The sequence below is a fragment of the Budorcas taxicolor genome, chromosome 19 (genome assembly GCF_023091745.1).
Source record: "Budorcas taxicolor isolate Tak-1 chromosome 19, Takin1.1, whole genome shotgun sequence".
NCBI classification, from domain to species: Eukaryota; Metazoa; Chordata; class Mammalia; order Artiodactyla; family Bovidae; genus Budorcas; species Budorcas taxicolor.
Window position 1 is genome coordinate 48,596,146 of NC_068928.1, and position 24,225 is coordinate 48,620,370.

At 39.2% G+C, this 24,225-nt stretch overlaps 1 protein-coding gene across 1 annotated transcript in view; it reads right to left on the minus strand.

Annotated features, from left to right (window-relative positions):
- BPTF (bromodomain PHD finger transcription factor) overlaps window positions 1-24,225 on the minus strand; it is a 131,700-nt gene that overhangs the window by 16,403 nt on the left and 91,072 nt on the right. Inside the window, exons 14-26 of the mRNA XM_052657404.1 lie at window positions 20,955-21,079; window positions 20,075-20,203; window positions 17,754-17,904; window positions 16,667-16,790; window positions 13,519-13,765; window positions 12,996-13,157; window positions 12,628-12,779; window positions 11,648-11,756; window positions 7,663-7,880; window positions 4,663-4,885; window positions 3,001-3,938; window positions 1,315-1,397; window positions 780-1,005 (exon numbers count right to left, since the gene is read on the minus strand). Coding sequence (XP_052513364.1) covers window positions 780-1,005; window positions 1,315-1,397; window positions 3,001-3,938; window positions 4,663-4,885; window positions 7,663-7,880; window positions 11,648-11,756; window positions 12,628-12,779; window positions 12,996-13,157; window positions 13,519-13,765; window positions 16,667-16,790; window positions 17,754-17,904; window positions 20,075-20,203; window positions 20,955-21,079 — 2,887 coding nt within the window. The remainder of the gene's footprint in view (window positions 1-779; window positions 1,006-1,314; window positions 1,398-3,000; window positions 3,939-4,662; window positions 4,886-7,662; window positions 7,881-11,647; window positions 11,757-12,627; window positions 12,780-12,995; window positions 13,158-13,518; window positions 13,766-16,666; window positions 16,791-17,753; window positions 17,905-20,074; window positions 20,204-20,954; window positions 21,080-24,225) is intronic.

The following is a 24,225-nucleotide window of genomic DNA, read 5'->3' on the forward strand; positions in this document are numbered from 1 at the left end:
CCATACACAATAACAAATTTTATCTTGTTTTTTTTTTTTTTGCTTAACATGTTAGCTAGAATTTCCAGAGATGCTGAGTAATAATGGTGATTCTGGGAGTTACCGCCAGTTTCTGACTTCAGTGCAAAGATTTCTAATGTCTCAAGAGTTACGTGCAATGCTCATTAGTAAGATGACCTACTAATTTAATATTTAATATTTCTAACTTAATATTTCTCACTTTTCAAAATGTACAAGACATTTTTAGAGATGCTTTAGATAGCCTACTTCTCTTTTAAAAAACTGTTTAAATATGTATGAGTAATCTTTCATTTCTCAACAAATTCTCCAAGTATACAGAGGACTAGCCACGCCTGCAGGATCAGTTACAAGTCAAGGAAGAAATCTGGCCTTATTTAATGAACACACTTAATTTTTCCTTTAACATTATTTCCCAGTTTCTCTGTTTACTCTTCTCATGAAAGTTGGCAGCTTTTGGCAAGACTATGCTGCAGACAAGAAGAACTACAGTCAAGAGGATCCTCAAATGTTTTAATCAAAAGCCTAGACCTCTCCAAGGGGCCAGTTTAGAGATTACAATATACATGTAAACATAAACATCTATCTTATTTTAAAAGACATATGTTCCACTACTTACTACTTATTCTAGGAACAAAAATGTAAATTCTAGGAAACAAACTCAGGTTTTAAGTTTAATCACAATTTCAAAGGGGGAAAAAAAAAAGAGTAAAATCCGATGCTGAACACTGGACACAGGAGGATAGAAAACACTTTCTTACCTGCACTTCGATTTGTAGATCTTTGTCTAGCAGCGCTCTCTTTTTCAGTATTTCAGCTTTGAGCTGCTCTTTGTGCTTGAAGAGCAGTGCAGAGAGCTTGCTGGCATTCTGTTTGCTACGTTTCTGTTCCACACTCTCTTCTCGCTTCCGTTTTTTTGCTGCCTGTTTTTCTTCTTTATCTATCTTATCCAAAATATACTTCATCACCTGGTTACAGACAATCATTCTAGAGAGAAATACACAACCTATGTAATGCTGGGCATTTTATTCTGGGCTGAAGACATAATTTTTCTATGTCTCTATAGTTGATACTAACTTTCTGGGAATGGAAAGCTTCAAAGAGTGCTTCAAAACCAGTCACAAGCATCTATTAGTACTCAGTGTTCTGATTTAATAAACTCCAATCAGGATAAAACACAAACTCAGAACTCCCATGCGTGTGTGTGTGTGTGTGTTCGTTCATGCACACACTTTAAGAGAAGAGTCTGATGCACAGTGAGAGCCTGTGTAATGGGTTATAAACATTTCTCCCTACCTTTGATTCTCTTCTCTTTCTGCTGGAGTCATGGTCTTTTTCTGTTTTAAATGTTCTATTACAGCATTATGCTTCATCACCACCTTCAGGACAGAATAAAATCCAAAAATGCATATTTTATAATGACTACAAGTTAGCACAGGGGTAACAACAGTAGAAATCTGAGCGTGTGTATGTGTTTCCCAAAGAAACTAAGAATTTTATATCATGGTACAAATAAAATTAGCGCCACAGTATGCCCCAGGTGCTTACCATGTACTGGGCACTGCACTGAGTGAAGCACTGGACATTACCTCGTTCATTCACTGTAACAATGCTGAACAGTAGGGACATTTTTATAAATGAGATGCTGAGATATAAAGAATTTACTAACTTGTCTGAGAGTAAAGAATGAATACAGTTGTAATTTTAACCCAGCTATCATCCTCCTATGATCATGTTTTGAATGTTATGTTCTCCTTCCCAGGCATTAAAGATCACTCCATTCCAGCCCATCCCCAACTTATACAGAAATTAGCGTAGAGAGAGACATTATAACAATTCTCAGTTCATGGCCCATACAGTACTGAAAGATGGAAAATAATGCATTTTAAAATACTGCAGATGACATTAATTTTATAAGGATATTCCCATACATCTTCAAAATCCCTCTGCTGCTTAATGAGTGCTTCTAACAACAGTATTACAATCATCAAAGTTGTGAAGAGACTAGATCTTAAATTATTCCAATCACCAAAAAGAAATGAAATTATGTGACATGACAGAGGAGTTAATTATTGCCATGATGGCAATCATAAGATACAATCTGTGTCAAATAAGTCATACGCCTTAAATTTATACAATGCTACATGTCAAATATATTTTAATAAAAAATAAAAAGTGCTTCTATATACATGACCTAGTTTAATCATTACAATAGCCTTGCATGGCTGAAAAGAGTGTTTTAAGGAGGATAAAGCCCAGGGAAGGTGAGTGAGCTTCACGGACTGTAAATGGGAGACCCAGGAACTGGGTTCTCATGACTTGGGAACACTTGAAATCCACACACTCCTGATAAGTGCAGAGTACTGCAAGCTGTAAATGCAAAGAAAGCTTTCTCCAGTAATGTAGGATATTATTTATTATACATGAAACTTCATTTCAAGTAGAATAACTCTAATTCATCTAAATTGCCTTACTTCACGATGAGGCTACTGCACAAGGTTGCTTTTTATTTCTGCTATGGAGTAATGGTACTTAACACTTCTTTTTTTCAAAACAAAGCTATGACTGGAAATACAAATGAGTTTAATCTGCCTGTAAAATTTGCTTAGTCTACACACCAACTAAAGAAGGACAACTGCGAATACCTTCAAACAAATTGCCACGATGCCTCAAGTGGCTTCAAAACTTAGTCAAACCTTCAAGTTTCAAAGATGCTTAAACTTCCTATGTGCATTCTTTCCCTCTTAGTTCTCCCAAAATACGGGTAGTTTTCACCAGTAAGTACTGGCTGTTTATACACAACAGAGTCCCAGACCACAAGTCATGTGATACGTATTGGTCAATGCAGTGCTGCTTCTAACTTGAAGCGACAATGATGTCTGTGTCTCGTTTACGGAAAGCTAACACAACCAAACACTACGTCTAATGCACAGCACAATCATTCAAGCTACTGAACATGCTGCTTTCACTCAACGACTTTACCTGTTTCTGAATGATCTCACTTTGATTAGAAGCCTGGAGGGTGTGTTCCCGCTCCATCTCTATCTGCTGCTGCTTCTTCTTTTGCTGCTGCTCCCTGAGTTGCTGAACCCTCTGCAACTGCTCTTGCACACTGGCTGCCTGTACTGTGACCACACTCTGGATGTGGTGAGTCTGCACAGGGCTGCTCTGCTGAATCTGAACGGGCAACTGGAGTCTGATCTGCTGGGGCACACCACCTTGCTGAGCCTGTATCTGAGCCACAACCTGCGACTGGATCTGGGAGAGAACCTGGACTTGTGGTGGCAGCTGCGGCACAGCCAGGACTTGGGGCTGAGGCTGCGGTACTTGGAGCGGAGGACGGGGCGGGGATGCAACAGTAACTTGACTTAACGTTTGTCCTGGTGAAAGAGTTTGAGTTGAAGACTGTACCTGGGGTTGTGACTGTGGCTGGCCCTGGGAAGGTGTCGGAAGAGATGTGTGTGGCTGGATTGGAATCGGTTGGGAGGCTGCAGTCTGACCCTGGGCCTGCTGTCCGGGAGACACTTGGGATGGCGTCGATGGGCGTGCTCGAGTCTGTGGCGGGCTCTGGACGCGAGCAGGAGGCTGTCCTTGGCCATTGCTCTGAGGCGGACACTGTCCTGCAACCTGGGCTTTGGAGGACTGTGCTTGGGTGGGCTGTGCTTCAGGAGGGACATGGGAGGCCACAGCTGTTTGGGTCTGAACTTCAGGCTGAGTCTGAGTTTCAGGCTGAGCTGGGGACGGGGGCTGGGTTTGGGGCTGGGGCTGAGCTGAAGGCTGAGCTGAAGGCTGAGCGGGCTGCGCAGGCTGAGGCTGGGCTTCTGGAGGACTCACGCTCGACGGCGGAGCTGGAGGCAGGCTTTTGGCTGGCTGCACCTGTGTCGGGGACGATAATTTACTCTGTCTTTGTTCACTTGTACCTGTGAAAAGGCAAGAGCAAATACTTATGACTCTAGAACGTAAGACTGTGGTTTAAGAAGAATTTGAAGGGGATTTTCTAAAGGTGAGAATTCTACATTTCAGGACAGAGGACTGAAGCTTAGAAATGCTCCATCTGGAAATACTTTGGTCAGAACTCGCCTATCAGGGAACCTCGCCATGTTCACGGCTGCCCGCCACACGTTTTGTGAGGTCTCCGGAAGGCTGGCTTCCGAAACAAAGCGCATTCTCTGGACATCAGTCCGGACTTGTGGCCCAGGCTAAGCTACCCGTATCCCTCTCCTACGGCATGGGGTCAGTGAACGACAGCAGCTTGCAGGGGGAGGCTCACAGAGTGCTCCGGTTTGGGAGCTCTCAGTCCTAGCTTATGAGCTGGACAGACCATCTGCCTGGTGAGCACGTCCGTGATTCACTCAGCAACTACAGGTCTGGGAGAGAGCAGGAGGGGGCACGGTCGCCACGGCGCTTTACTACTGTGCGCTACCCCTGCTTTCCTCATTTCCTAAAGGGGGAGAGGGGTGGCGACAGGGAGTCTGTCCGAGCAAGAGATCTGGTCGAGCCCTTGTGAGGCTGACCAGTCAGCTGTGGCCGCTCCTCAGCTTGGGGCACATCCGCCCACGGTAAGCCCCAGTCCTTTTGCCTCCTTGGTCACCCAGCAACTTGTGACACCAACGAGCAGCACTTCCGACAGCCCCCAAGTTCTACCTGCTGCTGTAGTAGAGACGGTGGTGGTGGTGGCGCTGGTGGTGGCAGCTGTGGTTGCCAGCGGGGTGAAGAGGAATCGCTGAACGGTACCATTTGGCATTGCAGCTTGCATCAGCTGCTGTCCTGGACCCGGAAGTATCGTCACCCCTTGAGGTATCAACTGCAACTGCCCAGTAGTCTGACCTTGTCCTTGAATCACCACTGTCAAACCTTGATTGCCACCCTACAGAAAAAAAATACCTAACATGTAAAGAGTATTCAAAAAACATCAATCTCTAAGTATACTTGTTTTTATGTTGAAAAGATCCTTTAAAATAATGAAACTATGTATTTCAATGTCTATGGAATAGTACCAAGAGAAATACAGATAAGCTAAAAGAACGGCATTTATTTTAAAAGACTGATGGTGATTAGTGGAAAAAACATGAATTAACAATCCAGAGTTTCAGTCCGAGTTCTGCACATGGACAGCCAGGAATCTGTCTATGAGTAACACCACTTACCTGGATCTAAGTCTCCCAGTCTATAAAATAAGAGCATTGAAGTGACTAAGGTCTCCACAAAATTCTGAGTTTAAATCACCTTATTTGTAGTCATATTATTTTATAACTTTTACATACTTTAGACATGCCTCATTTGATTCTCACAATAGACATGTGACTTTGTGGAGTAAGGAAAGAAATATTACTACACTCTTCCTACCAATTAGGAAACTCAAGTTAGAAAGTTCAAGTCCCTTGCCGACAATTAGAGAGCAAGTCCAAGGTGAGACACAGTGAGAAGCCCAGGTCTCCTAGTTTCAGCTTTTTCACTAGGTACCAAACGATCTATGGAGTGTGTGTATGCTGAAGCATAGAAAGCTTAGGGTTCTACACATGGAATGCAAATACCACGTGAGGAAGGTCACTAATGTCTGCGTTGTCACCAAAATGGGGACCAGGAACTAAAAACTCCATGTGTACTACCACTTCTGTCCAGGACTTATTAATCCTCTCAGCCACCAGAAGCATGAGGGAGAATGAGAAAGCAAACGTAAAACCAATCCACCCCAAATCTCCAACAGTCAAAACTGACACTGCAAAGTTCACTTACTAAGCTCCGTGCACTTTTACTCATGAGCCCCTTATTCAGTCTTGCTTTTCTAAAATACTTTGTGTGCACAGTCAAAACTGCATAAAACACAAAGTATAAAGAATAATAATGAAGTGAAGATCTATAAACCCAGCATTCAGGTCATCATCGCCAGTATCCAAGAAGCTCTGCATGTGACCTGCTCTGATCTTCATCTCCTTCCTTTGCCCTAGAGGGAAGCGCTAATTTCACGGATACAGTACCTGCATTTCATCGCGTTGTGACCACTGAGGTGTATACAGATCTCTACGAGGCCATAGGCTCATGACTTCAGGAGCACCATTATTTACAAAGAATATGAAGGGTGCCCTTTGGTGCCCCCTCCAGGAAGGCAATGCAGCAGCCCCCTAATTCTGCACAATGTAGCTAGTTTTGCCTGTTTCTGAATCCTAGGCAAGTAGATCATAATGTATGTTTGTTACCTGCTTCTTCATTTAGCTCAACAATGTAGTTCTACATTGCGGTAGTTTGGTCATTTCAGTTGCTGTAGGAAGGCATTACCGCTCTACTGATCTAATCGATGGCTGCTGTATATGTTCATGTCCGTTATTCTGGGGCTCAGACGAACAAGAACTTTTCAAGAGAACATACCTAGGAGGGTAACTGCTGTGACCTGGGGCATGCTGTGTCTTCAACTCTGCTAGAAAGTATTGAGGAGTTTTCCAAGGTGGCCAAACCAATTTACATTATTATCAGTTGTGTATGAGAGTTCATTCTACTCCACGTTTTTGCTTTTCTTGATTTTGTCTGACATTTTACTTTATACCAATCTCTTAATATATGGTTTTAATACACATTTCCCTCATTACTAACAAAGTTCAGCAGTTTTTTTGGATTTGTGGACATTTAAGAGTTCCTCTATTCTCATCAAGTGTGTCTATTCTTATTTTCTACCAAGTTATCTGGATTTTTCCCCATCTTAATCTGTAGTAGTAACTCTTCGTTTCTGGAGAACAATCCTTGGCTGGCTACATGTGCACCTTTCCCTCACTCTTTTCACTCTTTCATGTTTGATGGACTAAAGTTCTTACTTCTAATGTTGAATTTATAAATCTTTTCCTTTATGGTGAATATTTTCTGTCTTTAAGAAAGCCTTTCCTACCTTCTGACAAGTACTATAGTCTTATCTTTTACAGCCAGGACTTTAATCTTCCTGGAGCCGAGTTTATGAGTGAGGTTGTGGTCCAAGCCAGGACCTTTTATTGAACAGTCTGTCCTTGATCCACACTGCCATGCAGGTCATATATCAAGTGTCCACATATACATATGGGTCCTCTTCTACTGTTCTGTACCGACTGGTCCACCTATCCTTGTGTCTGAACCTTACTGTATTAATTAGTGAAGGACTATAATTTAAAGTCTTTATATCAGGTTTCTACATAGGGCAAATCCTCCTTTTCTTCACAAGTATTAAGAGTTATTCTGGATCCTTTGAACTTCCATATAAATGTTTTAAAAACCAGCTTGTCAAACTTTAAAACACCTCTCTTGGGATTTTGATGGCAACCACATTCACTCTATGGATTACTACTGGAAGAACTGACAGAACTGACAGTAACACTGGGTGTTGCAAGGAAACGGCTTGATGTACTCAAATTTCATTTTTCCCAAGCAAATTAGTTAACTAATAAAATTTTGGTGGTTCAATGTGTTATCCACCCTGCTATTACAGCACACAATCTCAGCATTCTGGACAGTTGAACGGATCACATCCTGCCTTTAAGAAGTACTTTTCTTTGACTTTAGGAAGCAGCCATTTCTTAAAACAAGTACATTTTTAAATCTCTGAAAATAAGTCCATGTTTTAAAACTCACAGCAGATGTAAATAAGATCACTTCTAACGTGAAAAGGGAAGTCACATTACTTACGTGGCCCTGTGTTAACTGAGTGAGCTGAGCCATGGTAAGCTTCACCTGTCCTTGCTGGGGACGAGGGGGCTGTGAGGCTGAAGGCTGCAGACTCGCAGTGGATGTTCCTGAAGATAACCCTTTCTGTGCAGGTGTGGAGGAAACGGTACTAGGGGCAGAGATCGCAGTGGAGACAGGCTGCCCTCTGATGATCTGTGTCACCACCTGCTGAGGAGCACCTATGTAAACAGGGAAACATTAGAGTGCTTCTGTGCCCAGAGTGGTCCTCTGAGTTGAGATATATCTTTCAACACTTCGCATGAATGTATTTTCTCAATTTTCAAAAAGACTTATGGGATGCCGACAGACAGATGCCTTTAGTCATATACCCATACCCGAAGGACCCACCAGGTTGTCAATGAGTCTGTTTTCACTCAGCTCACTGACAACCTCTCTCCCTTTCCTGTTCTCCGTAGAAGAGTTTAAAAAAAAAAAAAATACAATGCTCTTCCTGTGACTCTAAAGCCAAAATGATAATAGGGAAGATGGAGGAGAATACGTAAAAAATGCCGTTAGGCAGTCTTTCCTTAGGAATACAAATTAAAAATAACAACACATAATTAACTAATGTAATTTTTAAACAAAACACATATAATCTGGAATATTCTGGGCCAATTAACAGTTTGGGAGAAGCAAGAGGTCAAGGACCCCTATATATCCTCAATATTAGAGCAATGTGCTTAACTAATGCTTTCGTATTTACTCTTCAATAACTGTCTATAGAATGAATGAAGTTTAACTGAAATGGCTCTATCATCTTCTTGAAAAACTGTTTCTCATTTAACCTGATATAACTGGAAAAAAAAATCAGATGGTAATTATTTGGTAGCTGGTTGTATACTTACAAAGTCTGAATTCATTATCCATTAGTAAATAACATCATATTTCTGAAGTTTTATGTTCGCATCCTGTTTGTCCTTTTGTGTCTACATATATATTTCTGTGTATATTTCTTTTAATGATTGGTGGTTAATATTACTGCATTATGTATAAAATTAAATCAATTTTGACCCTTAGAACACTTTCCCCTTTTCTTTTTTTAGATAACACCATGGTGAAATCCCTGCTTATAAACTTTTTTGTGCTTCTAATTATTTCCTTAGAATGAACTCCTCCCAAAGATACTGTGTTCACAGTATGCACACAATACTAAACTGAATTTTAGAAAGGTTATACTCACTCATATTCCCCCCACCACTGGGTACTCATTACATTGAACCTTTGCCAGCCCTGTCACTAAAGTAACATATTCCAGCAATCGGACATAGTATGACAGCATCACAGGGCCTGCAATTCGTCAGCTGGGCTAGTTTGCTTTGGTAGCATGTGCCTGAATTCCAGTGGCTTGTAAATATGCTTTAAAAATTGGCAGGGTAAGTTTTCTTTTTTTTCTCTTTCTTCTAAACTTTTCTTGGTTACTGTTATCCATTTATTCATAAAGATGAATTGAAAAATAGCATAGTATATGCAGACAAGTGCCTGAATTTACGAACTTCTGGACCCCAACACTATGTTCTTGTACTGAAGTTCAAGGAGCAGTTCATAGAAAGTTACTTCATCATCTTGTATTGATACAATGTCGTCATAATCACAGATGGAAAAAAGGGTTATATGATGTAATTCAGACGATCCCCAATATGTACGTGTTAATTTATTTTTAGATTATCACAGAAATGCAACTTCAAAAATTAAAACACTTTTTATTCCATCTTGGGAATGTACGACTTTGGGAAAGGCTAGCGAGTGTGGTGGTAGGAACAGGGTACGCTAACCAGCGCCCACTCAGACATACACACAGCACATATCCACTCTCCCTCCATCTCTCTGACTACAACTCTAAAGAGTCTTCACTGGGCACCCCAGCCCCACTGGCCACCTTGCTTTTCAAACAACACACCAGACACACTCATATATATTCACATATGCAAGTCTATTATCACTTATCATCTATAAACTTTTCTTCTTTACATCAGTTTTATCTTCCCTTTAAGTCAGCTGCCTGATAGCTATTTTTAAACACAAATAGATATTAAATTTCATCAATTGTCATTGTAGTATTAACTGAAATAACAAACCATACTTTCTTCTCTGGGATAAATCCTGCTTAAGCATTAGGGGATTGCTGTTTCAAAAAAATACCAAGCCATGTTTTATACTAGAATTATGCTAAATCTGTAAAATGAATGGGAAAAAAAATCAATCCCACCCCTCTCCCCTTATGCCCTGAAACTATTTCTTATAAGAAAGAAATTGTTTTCCAACCATTTCAGAGAATTTTACCTATAAATCCATGAGGTCTAGAATTCTTTTTTGTATGTAACAGTATGGCAACTTTCCAAATTTCTTTCCTTGATATGAGTCATTAAGACTTGAAATTTAGGGGACTTCCCTGGTGGTCCAGTGGCTTCCAATGCTTTCCCTGCAGGAAGGTGTGGGTTTGATACCTGGTCAGGAGACTAAGATCCCACATATCATGTGGCATGGCCAAAACAATTTTTTAAAAAGACTAGAAATTTATAAACATAGTATATACCTATGCCTTGTGATTCAAAAAGATTTAGTTCACTCTATTTTTATGGCACTTTCTCATTCCTACTTTTAGTAAACTAGCATTTTGTTTCCTTTTGTCAAGATCAGACTTGCAAAAGAAAAGAATTTAATATTTGCCTTTTTTGCCTTATAATCATTACTTATATTTATTTTACTTCCTCCTATTTTCATTTAACACTTGTTTTATATATTTTTCTAACTTCTGATTAAGATTTAACATGGGTTTTTGAGTCTGTTTTGTTCACCAACATATTTCAACTGCCTAGAGTAGGTGCTCAAATATTTGTTGAATGAATGAATTTGCCTCCCAGTTCAGCTTTGCAGCCTGGCTTAATTGCTATTTGATAATCTGTTTGTAATGACACATTTTCTTTAACATAAAAGTCACTTTTGAAAACATATGTTTATAAATTCCAAGCAAATAAAAGTTATTAGTATAATACCTTAGTATTAATTTCTAGATTCACTACAAAAAATGTAGTCTATACATATTCTACTTTTTGGAATTCTTCAAGGTTTTACCCATGGCTCATTTTAAGACCATTTTCATAGGAACAGCTCACAAATATTTGCAACTAATGCGTATTCCTAAAGGTACAAAATTGATATAGTCTGGTTCTGGTCTATTATGCTTCTGCTAATCCTTCCTTGATTTCAAACAGCTTTTGCTTTATACACTTCAATCACATCTTATTTAAAGATACAAGATTACATCTTCACTGCAATGTTTAGCTTTAAGCCAAAATAAATAAAATGACCCTCTGTGTCCTAGTTGTTTTTTTTTTTAATTGTGAATTTGACTTTGTTCGGTATTAATAGGATTATCGATGTCTTCTCTCTGCCCCTTGGTTTTTTTTTGTCCTTTATTTCATGTATCCTTAACCATCTTTTCTTTTTTTTTTTAACCTTCTGTGGTAATCTGCTTTTAGGTACCTTTTCATAAAGGCTTTTCCACTCAGTCTTTATTGGCTTCAACTTTTAATAGGGGAGCTTTAACATTTACATTAAAAAGGGCAGGGACTGCCTTTGTAATTTTGTCTCACGCTTTCCATTTAAATGCTTCTTAGCCACTTCCTTGATTTTATCTGTCCTTTACCACACAGACTGATTTCTCTGCTCATTCTCTTTACGCCAGTGATTTCAATGTATATATCCCATTAACTAGAGGTTTGAAGAACATTTTAAACAAGCATACTTGAATCTGCTTAGCTCTTATTGACAATGCCAGAAATGAAATCGATGGGGACATCCCATGATAAATCAGAAATTTAGTATGCTTTGAAATCTTAATTCATATTGGTATTTTCTAATATGTGGAGTGCCGAATACAGAATATTATAGATTTCCTACACTGGCTATTTAGATGTAAAATGATAACGCTGGGGTGGATGAATACCTGGCTGTACCATCACAGGTGTTCGAATAATTGCCTTTCCTAGTGTTGACTGCTGGAGTGGAGTTCTAATCACCGTCATACCAGGGCGGATCTGAGGCCCTGTGATGACCTACAAATGACACAAAGGACAAGGAATTAAATGTTTTTAAAAGATTAGAGCATGATGGACTCAGAACAGAGAGATCTTTAAACATTCTATATTGATAAACATGTCTGTAGAAATGACAGAGACTCTTGGACATTACATATTAAATTATATGAAGCATCAGAATAAAGACAAATTTTTGAGGGGAGAAAACAGCATTCAAATCAGATCATACGACACTCCTCATCACTGATACCAAGAATAGCCTACAGACTAAAAGAAAAGAACAAGACCCAGGAAAGCTTGCTCTATAACCACCACAGTTGCTCACAGGAAAACGAGGAGTCCTATTTTTCCTGAGCTCCGTATCTGTAACCCAGAGAACACAGGAGCAAGATCGGAGGCCAAAAGCTCTTTCATACGGAGCATGTTACCTTCAGGGTGAGGTTTAGAACGTTCTCAAGTCTGCAGAACATTAAGCCTTTCTCATACTAGTGCCAAAGACATGATGTATCTAATCTGTATGCGTATCAGCTGACAGACTAGTTTCAGGGCTGTGGAGTGTATTTTTCACTCTACTTCTTAGCTGTACTGAACATTCTCCTGGGTGATCCAGTGTTCCCCACTGTTTTCAATTAAGAAATATTTTTGTAAAATCCTGGAAAAGCAATCTTCATGATTCATAAACTGTACTAATGTGGTATTAACAAAATGTTAAAAATGAACAGTTCACTAGAAATATAACTAACAGATTTTTTAAAAAGCCAATACTTTGTCACAGATAAAGTAAGGGGCAAAGAACAATTAGGAGCTGGATTAATCCCAGAGGAGGCCATTCAAAAAACTCCAACCAATGTGGTTATTAACATCAAATAAACCTGTAAAGGACTCTTACTTGGGAAGCGGTTGTGGTTCCTCCAGAGCCTGAGGTGTTGGGCCTAATGGTGACTGTTGCTGTCCTGGGCTGGAATGAAGTAAAGGTTTGCTGACTTGTACCTGTACTCGATGGAATGATACCCAGGACTTTCTGCTGTACTTGAACAACGCCTTAAAAAAAAAGATGAAGAAGTCATTAGTAACTGCTTCTTTAGTAACATCTCAGGTACTGCTTGGTTTCTGAAGAGAAACTAGGTGTGGCGGGGGGTTTTAGTGGGCTACATAAAATGTGAGATCCGAAGACTGAAATCAGTGAAAAGGAAATGAAAATAATGGCAACAGTATGATCTGGCAGATGTGAATCAAAACTCTCCACACTTCCCTTACCTCCTTGTGTTGCTGGCACATTTACAGCGACAATCTTGCTGTTTGCAGGAAGTGGAAGTTTGGTAATTACTTTTCCTGCCACAGTGACTGGACTGCCTGTAATTTGGAACGTCTGACCTGTGCTGGCAATGGTGGTAGCAGATGTGGCAGCTGTGCTGGTGGCTAATGGGGTATAAGACATTCGATAAGCTTCAGATTTAAAATAACCAGCAACGCAGTGACTTCTAGGAAGGCACCAAGGCATGAAATGTGGCTCATTTTTGTATTTTTAAGAAAAGCATTCCACTCCACTCAAAGTAAGTGAACCATGTAAATGTTGAAAGTGAAATAATGTAAGAGAGGAGTTTCGCTAATGTAATATTAGGAACATTATCTGTAACAAACCTACTGTTACAGTTGGTTTGCTCAACCGGCTGCAGAAGAAAAAGAATTTTCTAAAGAAAAGTTTCATTTCAGTAGGTAAAGGACTGAAATTTCTTTCTCTTGAATGAAAGCAAGCTTTTATTTAATCACAGGTGTGTACCTGAATTTGACTGGCCTTGCTTAACCCAGGTGGCAAAGGTTTGATGAAAGTTCTTGTTCTGCTGGAATGTTACTGTAGCGGGAGATCCAACTTTAGTAGTTAGTACCATTTTAGTTCCAGTTGTAACTGAGCCACTTATGGGGGCCACCATGACTTTCTGTGCTGGAGAGATGGTACTAGTCGTACTGTTGGTTGGGGAAGTAGTAGAAGCTGCAATCACTGTAGGCTTCTGTTGTTCCAATCGTTTCTAGAAAAGTCAGGGAGAGAAATCATGAACAAACATCGTTTCAAATAAAAACGCCATTCTGTAAGAAGTCCAGTCACAATTCCTTCTAATCTAAAGAAACTGCACCAAACTTCTAAAAATATTTTACTTCTAAAAATGTGCTCATATAATCTGCTCATATAAATTTACACCTGAATTTAATTCTTGAGGAAGGCAATACTTTTATGACTCTAAATTACATATACTTTATTAAAAGTAGATTTTCACAACAAAAAATTGAAATAATCATGTTTTTCCAGTCCGTGCAAAGGTCCAAGCTTTCAGACTAAAAACACAAGAGACATGGGTGATCTTACTAGACACAGGATACTGTGCGACTCAGTGGTGGAGTTTAGAACAGATAGCAAATGATGGGCCTGTAAAAGGATTTAGTTTTATCATGATGCTCATTTATCCAATAATAAAGAATGAGTCAATTTTTGGGGGGGAGAGGAGGGGGCTTTTCCATGTGAGACGCAGAATCTTAATTCCCTGACCAAGGATCAAACCCACGTCCCCTGCAGTGGAAGAGTAGAGTCTTAAACACTGAACCATTAGGGAAGTCCCCAAGAACAGCTCAATATTTAAATATCACTATTCAAGTTGGCAAACCTGCAATCAAGCAAGCTGAAAATTATAAACAATTTTTCTGTATTTTTCAGGTCAAGTATTTTTATATAAAAGTCCTTAAGGGTATTTTATACAGAAGTGTATAATCTGATCTTTCAGACTATGGGGTTATCAAAGACAATGTTTCTTTTCCCATAGATTGCTGCCTTTTCCTGACAGCTTACTGACATGACAGCTTACGTTTACACATGTAAAACCTACAGATGCCACTGACTACAAACCTGGTGGGAGACCCTGTACCTTCATTATCCTATTTAATGCTTAGATCTTTAAATTATGATTTACAGATGAGGAAACTGAGACTCAGTTTGTAAAACTAGTCTAAGGTTACAGAGTTAGTACATGGTGGAGTTGAGTTGTGTATGAAGACCAAATTTCAATGATGAAGTATTTCCTGCCATCAAAAACAGCTCAGCAAAGACAGCACACCCCATCTTTTTACTGTTACTTTTGTACATGTCCTGTATGCCTGAAAATAAACTGAGGTATTTTATATAATTTCTCATTTCTCAGAAAAAAAGGAGTTTAGTTTTGGATTCCTAGAAATCTCATCTGACTAAATTATTTTTTTTTTTTTAAAAAAAGGAGACCAAACACCTCCCCCTAAACACATAGCTATTTTCTGGGTCTATGCCTTTAAATACCGGAAATGTAGACTATGGGAAATATAGCCGATATTTCATAATAACTGTGAATGAAGTATAACCTTTTAAAATTGTATAAAAAATTACAAGGGTAAAAGAAATCATAGATCTGATATGTCCACAGAATCTGCTGGTTTGTACACATATTCAAAAAGGCAAGTTTGTCATTAAATTCTAGCTGTCATTATTGCCTAATTTCTGCATGAAAAAAAAAGTTAAGATCATCTTCACTGATAAATATGAAAAGCATATTAAAATGAAGACTGGCCTGTTTCAAGAAAGACTCTGAATAAAGATTTTGAAGTAATGTATAAATTAATTATATCCTGCTCTCTTCAATTAAGCTATATCCAGGATGTATGTCCATCACCTCAGAAACTGACACACATGGGGAAAACAGAGACAACAATGTTCCTGGGGGACTTAAGGGGCAATAAATCAAGTTCAGGTTCTGACTTTCAATCGCCAGAGAAAAGTTCGTTATCAAATTATAGAAACTGACTCCCTGCCCACCCCCACCCCCCACCAAAGCAAAATCTTAGGTTACATCGTAGAGATGACAAAACACATCCATAAAACGAAAAACAAAACAACTAGCCAGTCCTTCCATAAGTGGACAGACAGATGTGACAAAATCGAAGTGTTGTTATCTCAAACTGTGATCTAAGTAAAGATGACCCATAGTAAACCACTGTAAAAGATATATAAGAACTTGAAAATGTTTTATAAAATATGAGGGACAAGGTAAAATTTAAGGAAATGAAGAATCTGATTTAGTATGTAATTTTTAATTTAGCTTTGTGTCACTAAGTTAATGGTATCTATTTTATCTATATCCTGAAAATTTATATATTCAAGTTTGGCTAAAAGCTTTTATATTACCTTCTTAACAATAATTAACAACAATCTTCTTAACAGTAATTATCTTTTATGCGAGTCCCTAAGTTGTCAGGCACAATTTGCTTTTTCTTAGGCTACAGAGATTTTATTGATCAGAATTTTGCAGGAAAAAATTATCCTTAGAAGCTACTCATCAGGACTTTCCTAATGGTCCAGTGGTTAAGGCTCTGTGCTTCCACATGGAACTCTGCTCAATGTTATGTGGCAGCTTAGATGGGAGAGGGATTTGGGGGAGAATGGATACATGTATACGTACAACTGAGTCCCTTCGCTGGTCACCTGAAACTACCACAAAATTGTTTGTCAATCAGGCATACCCCAATACAAAATAAAAAGTTAAAAAAAAAAAAAAAAAAAAGACTCTGCTTCCACTGAAAGAGGTGAGGGTTCAACCCCTGGTTGGAAAACTAAGATCCTACCTGTCACACGACACGACACAGCCAGGAAAAAAAAAAAAGAAACTACTCATTGAAATATAACAAAGAAGAGCTTAGACTTCAAACAGTGTTCTTCAAATATGTACACTTTTTGCAAAACCACAGCTTGGTATATCCACAGAATTACTTTCAAGTACTGAAATTAAGATACATATGTGAGATACACATAAAAACAAAACCACATAAACATATAATTACTGTGCTTTTAGCGTGCATGAATTTGGCTAAAAATGTCAATTCGTTGCCAGGTGGGACAGTACCAACTCCCCCACCTGCTGGGCAGCCAATCGCTGCTGTTTGAGGTGAGCCTCCATTTGGGCCTTGAAGTCCTCTGCCTTCTTCTGTTCACTAACCTTAGCCTGTTGCTCAACTGCTTGTGCCTTTTCTTTCTCCACTCTGCAGGGAAAGAAAGGAGGAATTTGTCAGAAACTACAGGCATACCTCAGAGACAGTGTGGGTTTGGTTCCAGACCACTGCAATTACACAAATAAAGCAGTCAAGTGAGTCCCATGAATTTTTTTGATTTCCCAGAGCATACAAGTGATATTTACACTATTACTGTAGCCTATTAAGTGTGCAAAAGCATTGTCTAAAAAAATGTACATACCTTAATTTAAAAAATACTTTGTTGTTAAAAAATGCTAATAATCACCTGAGCCTTTGGTGAGTACAGTGGTAACATCCAAGATCACTGATGGGGAGTGGGGATGGGGGGGGGGGGGAGGTGAGGTTCAGGAGAGAGGAAATGTATGTATATAGTTACGGCTGATTTGTGCTGTGGTAGGGCAGAAACCAACACAATGCTGTAACGCAATTATCCTTCAATTGAAAAAAAAGATCACTGATCACAGATTATTATAAGAAATATAATAATAAAAAAATTTGAAATATTGTTAAGAATTACCATAATGTGACCCAGAGACACAAAGTAAACAAATGGTGTCAGGCAAATGGTGCCAACAGACTTGCTCAAGGTAGGGTGGCTACAAACCTTCAGCATGTAAAAACAAAAAACAAACAAAAAAAAGCAGTTATCTGCAAAGTGCAAGAAAAGGAACAAGCCCGTACCCATCCTATCAGGCATCTGGAATCTAATATTAGGTGAAACCGGGCTAAATGTCATAAAAGTATAAAATTGTCTCAATTTAAAAATAAAACATCAAATCAAGGTAATTCACAACTGACAAGTGGATGATAACTCATAAAAATTAGGAAGAGGCCCTTAATAAACACCCAGCTAGAAAATCAAAATGTGGATCAAAGTTAGGACATACTGAATAAACTATTCGAGAAGTAATTCTTAAATTCTGAAGTGACAGAAATCTTCAATAGCTGATCACACGTAAGCCATTTCCTTACCTTTCGGCAAATGCCCTGATCTCCCATAATTCCAGCTCTTCCTCTGCCACCCAGGTTTCGATAATAACAGGGCCAGTTTGCTTGGGCGTTTCTGGTCTCTTTGGCCGCAATGCACTTGATCGAAGGCCTTTCCTCTGAGGTGTAGGTGTTTCTTTGGAAAAGAAACCAGAGTATTCTAAGCAATATAGCTTCTAAAATTATAGTGCTTCTGGCATCTTCTCTTATACGAAAAGCAGGGATTGGCAAAGTTTTCTTAAACGGCCAGATGGTAAATACTTTATAGATTATTTTTTAGACTTTTAGACTGCATACTGACTATGCAGGCCAGATGGTCTCTGTTACAACTTCTCAACACTGCCTTTGTATCATAAAAAGAGCCAAAAACAACATACATGTGAGTGAGTGAGTGTGGCTGTGTTCCAATCAAACTTTACTAACAAAAGCAGATGGTGGGTCAAAGTTTATGGGCCGTCGTTTGCTGGCCCCTGATATAAAAGTCCTATGAGCCTTTACCCAGCCTGTTCCCTCTGCCTGGACACTATTCCTAGCTCCCTTCATCCTCATTTGACTGCTGCTTAATCATCCTTCAGACCACAGCATGGATACAAACTTCCTTCAAGAAGCACGGCATTTTCCTCCCAGGTGGGCTGCGGAGGTCTCTGACATGTGCAGCCCTGGCAATCTGTATTTCCCTATCACGGCACCGAGAAGAGGGACTAGAGAGTTGCTAATGGAAAGGGGGGATTGGAAACTATTAAGAATAGATATAATTTCCCATGATAAAGATTTTAAAAATAAAAAGTAAGGACAGACAAGCATTGAACCGTCCCATATGCTCAGGAAAAAGAGAAGCAGCAGAATCACAGGCAAGCAACAGAAGGAAACTGAAACAGCAGCAGGAGCTGGGTTGTACAAAGTGATACAAGAAGAGTGATTTCAGAAGACTGGCAGTGGTTGCATGGACGGCTGAGGTCGAGACTGGTCAGGAGCACATTCTTTCATCTGTGTGCCTCTGCCTATCAGTGTTCCAAGACAGCCCTGCTTTAATTCTACTAGTATTTCATCATCTTTTAGGACAGGTACCCTCTTTGTTGGTACTCTTTTCAAAAAAGGCATTCCTATTTATTCCCCAAGATGAGCCTTTTGACTTAATTCAATCAAGCTTCAAAAAATTAAATTTATACATTTGGGGACAATTAACTTCTATAAAATAGTAAGTTTCTATCTATAGACAGCACTTTCTTTTTACACATTTCTTAACAGATTTTTCCCTAAGCACTTTTACTATACATATAAAATAAAATTATTGACTTTTGTCTAATTATAGATCTTTAATCTGGACACCTTACTGCACTCTTTTTAGTATTAATAGTTTTGATTTTCAAGTATAGTACTATCATACCTTTTGCTTCCTTGAGAATTGGGCTGGATGCCATTCTATATATTTGCCACCTAGTACCTATCATGTAGCTGTCCATGTTTCCTGAGTAACTCTTTACGCCTGTTAGGTTATTTCTATATTGAGCACTTAGGTATGACGCAAGAGCTTGAACCCTTGAGTCAATACATCTTCAATGACCACTTACGTGTCAGATTCTGCAGCAGGCTCCAGGACTACAACCAGACAGACTTGAAGGCTTGAGTCTTGGAGCTGATGGTCTGGTGTCAACCACTGCCCTACATCTTAATTATAAGAGGTATTTGTACCCTTTCTCTGCTGGGCACTGTTGATTGTGGACAACACAGTGCCCAGGGGAATCTTGCTATATTTATTACTTAAATATCATTTAAAAAACGAAACTGTCTGTGATGAAAAAGTACTGCTTTCAAAAGCTGAATGAAGAGTTAAACCAACACTGCAGGGGAGAAACAGAGATCCAACATAGAGAACAGAATTATGGACACAGCTGGGGAAGGAGAGGGTGGGATGAATTGAGAGAGTCGCACTGAGATATTTACACTATCACGTGTCAAACAGACAGCTAATGGCAAGCTGCTGGGTAGCACAGGGAGCTCAGCCTGATGCTTTGTGACAACCTAGAGGGGGGGATGGGGAGGGAGGGAGCGTCAAGAGGGAGGGAATGTGTGTATACCTATGTCTGATTCATGCTGACATACAGCAGAAACCAACACAACACTGTACAGCAATCGTCCTCCAATTAAAAATAAATTTTTGTTAAAAAGGCATTTTAAGGTGCCTCCCACAAGTACCTATGGACGATGAACTATTAAAAAGTTAAAGAAATAATTATAATTAAATTTCAATTCATAAAAGATATGGATAACAGGTGAATAATAATAGAATTCTTTCTACTCCTTACCTTTTGGTGCTTCTGGAACTCCAATGGGGCAAATGATTTTCCTGATACAATATTCAGATCGAATGCCATAAGGACCAACATCTCGCCTCTTAATTATTTCTGTTGTTGTGATTTCAGTTTCTGATGTTTCTATGGCAATTTGATTCACACAGTATTAATAACCACCCAAAATATTCAAAGAATAAAAAAATACAACATCTGGTGCTTTAAAAAAGACACACATGGACTAAACCTCTGGAAACATTTGCTTAATGAAGAGCTGCAGCACCATCACCGGACTGCAACAATATTGAGTGCCCTCCTCACTGAAAATTTCTAAGCTGAGCAAATTGCTGTTTGGGGACAACTTAGTTCCTAGTGGCAAAATTCAGTCAGAATAATAAAAACCCAAGGAAAGCAGCAGCAAGCACAGGGTTCCAGGTGTCCCAGTGCATGGTAAGAAATAACTTCTAAAGCTTCACACTGGTTCACACATTAGTGATTCATCTTATAATCCAAACCCTTCCCCTACCCCCAAGATTTTATAGCATATGCTGCCAAACTTTACCAAAGCTGTGTTTTTAAAATGGGCTTCCCAGGTGACTCAGTGGTAAAGTGCTGGCCAATGCAGGAGATGCAGGCTTGATCCCTGGGTTGGGAATATACCCTGGAGAAGGGAACAGCAACCCACTCCAGTATTCTTGCTTGGGAAATGCCATGGAGAGGGGAGCCTTGTGGGCTACCGTCCATGGGGTCACAAAGAGTTGGACATGATTGAGCAAACTGAGCACATTTTAAAAATACTAGCACTATCTTTTAATAAATAACAGATATGCTTACAATGAACTATCAGGAGATTTTCTCTTTTAAACTTAATTTAGAAAATAAAAAAACCCCTTACCTGTCCGTGTGGTCCCTCCTCCTGGAGGAGCCTTAGCTGCCATGTCATCCCATCTCAGACTTGCCCACAGTAACCGCAACATAAGACTCACTCCAGCTAAGGACTTCACAGTCTGAAGTCTATACCTGAAAGAAAAACCCAGAAAAACCATGTATGTATATAAACACACATACACACTCTGTATTGAATGGAAGGACTGCTTTTTGTCCTCATTGTGACTTCAATATTTATAATATGGCTTTGTAAGTGCTTTGGTTATTATGTGTCCCTTAAGAAAAGAACTTTTTTATTCCCAAGTATAACATGTATCTAACAATTTTAAAAGGGGCTGCAGTCACCTCAAATGCCATATAAATTTGTAAAACAAGAACATTTCATTGTAAGATTGATATGGCAATAATTTACACAGATTTTACAAATTTAGCGTAGTTCTAAAATATGTGTTAGAAAAATTATGAGAAAATAAATATGAATAAATAAATAATGTCACAGTGTGACAAGTGATCTGAAGGATAAAATCTTAACTGACTGATTTTTGCTGAAACAAATCTGAAAATGTTTAATTTTCTCAACAAGCAAAACAAAAACAAAAAGACCTCATAAATCCAACAAGAGCTTTCCAGATGGACTGAAATTTTGTATTCAAATGGTGGTTCTGCAAAACATGGAACAACTGGATGGTAAATACTGCTAAAACTAATATCACTTTAGCAACATTAGTATAGTTTTGGAATTCTTTGATACAATGAATAATAAAAAAGACGTTACTGTATTAATTACTAGTCAGGAGACAAGGGAATCTCTGTGTTCAGGTTTCTCCTAAGCACTATATACAAAGTTATTGAACTTTTTAGGTATTATTTTAAAAATAATATTAAAAATGCGTTCCAGAGTGAATTTACAACTCTACTGAGTATCATGTCTTAAAAATAGAATATTTTAAAGCAGCTCTAGGCTGTCAATTCTCTATTAGCGGTTTTGTATAATTAAGTATTTATTTAACTGACATTTCCACATACTGAAATGAATACCCTGATTGTACTGTAGAGAAGAACTATGAAACGAAATTAATTTCCTCCTCTAATGGAAGTACAGGTAAATCTTAAAACAATTTGTATTTGAAAAACAATGCTTTCCATTCTTAACGTTAAGTTAGAAAAATGAACAATGTGAGAAAAAAACGCTCTAGCCAAAAAGTTGCTGCCCCTTCTTAACTTCCCCTCTCCATCTATAATACTATTATTTTCTTCCCTGTACTATCAGCGTGTGAACCCTCTGGCTTGAACAGACAGTTCTTAAATTAGAGGGCAAATGTTAAGTAGGGCAGGGTAGGCAAGGGGGAGCGTGTCCCTTTCAGACCACAGCCCCTGTAGAGATGCCTAGCGAACTCTGGACTCCTGGGAGCAATCAAATATTTATTTGGAGGTTTTCCTCCTTCTCTCTCTTCTTCCTCTGCTCACTCTCAACAAATAACTTGAAAGTATCTCTGGTTTTACAATGGAAACACCACAAGGTGGGGAACACACCCATGCATTAGAGCCTGTTCATTCATTTATTCATCCAAAAAACACTTGAGTGTCATCTATGTGTTCAACTAAGTAAAAGGAGCTGGGAACACAGATGAATTTTAATCTCGTCCTACATTACACAGGAGCTGTTAACAGAGGAAAGCACAAGGCAGCGGTTATCGGATTTGGCTCAGGGATGGGGATGAGAGCTTTGCTGGAGTCTCAAAGACAAGGGTGTGGGGGCAGCTGGCCAAAGGCAAGGGGGCAAACATGTGCTTAGGAGGAAGGTGTATGAGGGCTCACACTTCTTCATCACATCACATCTGGTGTGCTAGGACTGGAGGGAAGGGGTGTGGAGGTGTAGCAAGAGATGGAGCTGGCATGAGAGAGGAAGGCGGAAGCCAGAATGTGCTACACCAAACAGAAGAATTAAAGGACATCAGAGACCATCTATAAGGAGATCTCTAACATGTACACAGTTCTGCACAGGCTGTAAAGGGGCATACAGGTGACACTGTCCCCCTCCCAGCCCTGCAGTACTTAACACGTCCTCTTGATTTATTAAGTTTTTCGGCCACACTGCGCAGCACGTGGGATCTTAGTTCCCTGACCAGGGATGGAACCCATGTCCCCTGCAGTGCAAATGGAGAGTCTTAACCACTGAACCACCAGGAAGTTCCAACACACCTGCCTGCTCAGCTTAGTCAGAATAATCACAGGATAGATCTGTGTTTTAGAAGGATCCTTCTAATAGCACTATGGGTTCTAAGTGATTATGATACACAGAATCAGGGCCTGGGGAAAAGAGAATATGGGAATGGACAGTGTAGAGGGAAAAAAAAAAGGCCCTATTGAGCCAATGAGACAAATTTCATTTTTTCAGTATTGCTCAGCCTTAACATTAAATTTAATAAAGATCAAACATGTGTGCCTTTGGCATTCTTAGCTCCTACTCTAAGCATCAGACATATTTTTATTCAAGTGTGAGTAGAAAAATGCATTTCACATGCATGGTTTTTATAGCAATATATATATATTTTAAATGCATTCTGAAGTCAAAAATAATTACATTTTTACCCATGCCTCTGTTAGGTAGAAGGGATTATGGTTCTCTCAGCCTCAGCAAATTAAGACATTAGCGTATACCTGAAGGCAATACCTGTTTCAAATGTACAGGAAGGTATTTCCATCTCATTTGAGAAATGAACTAAACAGATACAAACTGTGCCCCCAGTGCATATTAAAACATAACAGTACAAGGCTTCTGACACCCAACCGTGCAGAGAAGGGCCCTGGGCAACATGGGAACAGAACTGGTTCAGAGGACAGTGCTTCCCAGTCAAGCCTACCTTCCATTTCAGAACAGAAAAGAGCAGAAAGGCCGGCCTCCACAAGTGCCAGGTCACTTTAATTAAAGTATTTGTACATAGTAACTTTTCCAGTGGGAAAGAAGTTACCTGCAGGACAGTCAAGGATACATTTGGGGACCGCTCTCAATGAAGAAAGCAGAAAAGTGCAGAGTAATCCTACAAATCCATGAACTGTAATGAAGAGTTCCTTGATTCCCTGCAGGATTCTGCAAATCCTTCATTGCAGGCCCTGCAGAGAAATTGTACTTTTCAGCTGTCTCTATTGAATGTGTAATGGAGTGATGATATTTAATTCAAATCAAAAGATGAGTTATTAAAAAACTTGGTCAAACCAACTATGACTGGTCATATTAATTCCTTCATAGAGAGTATTCATTACAGTTTTTTTTTAAA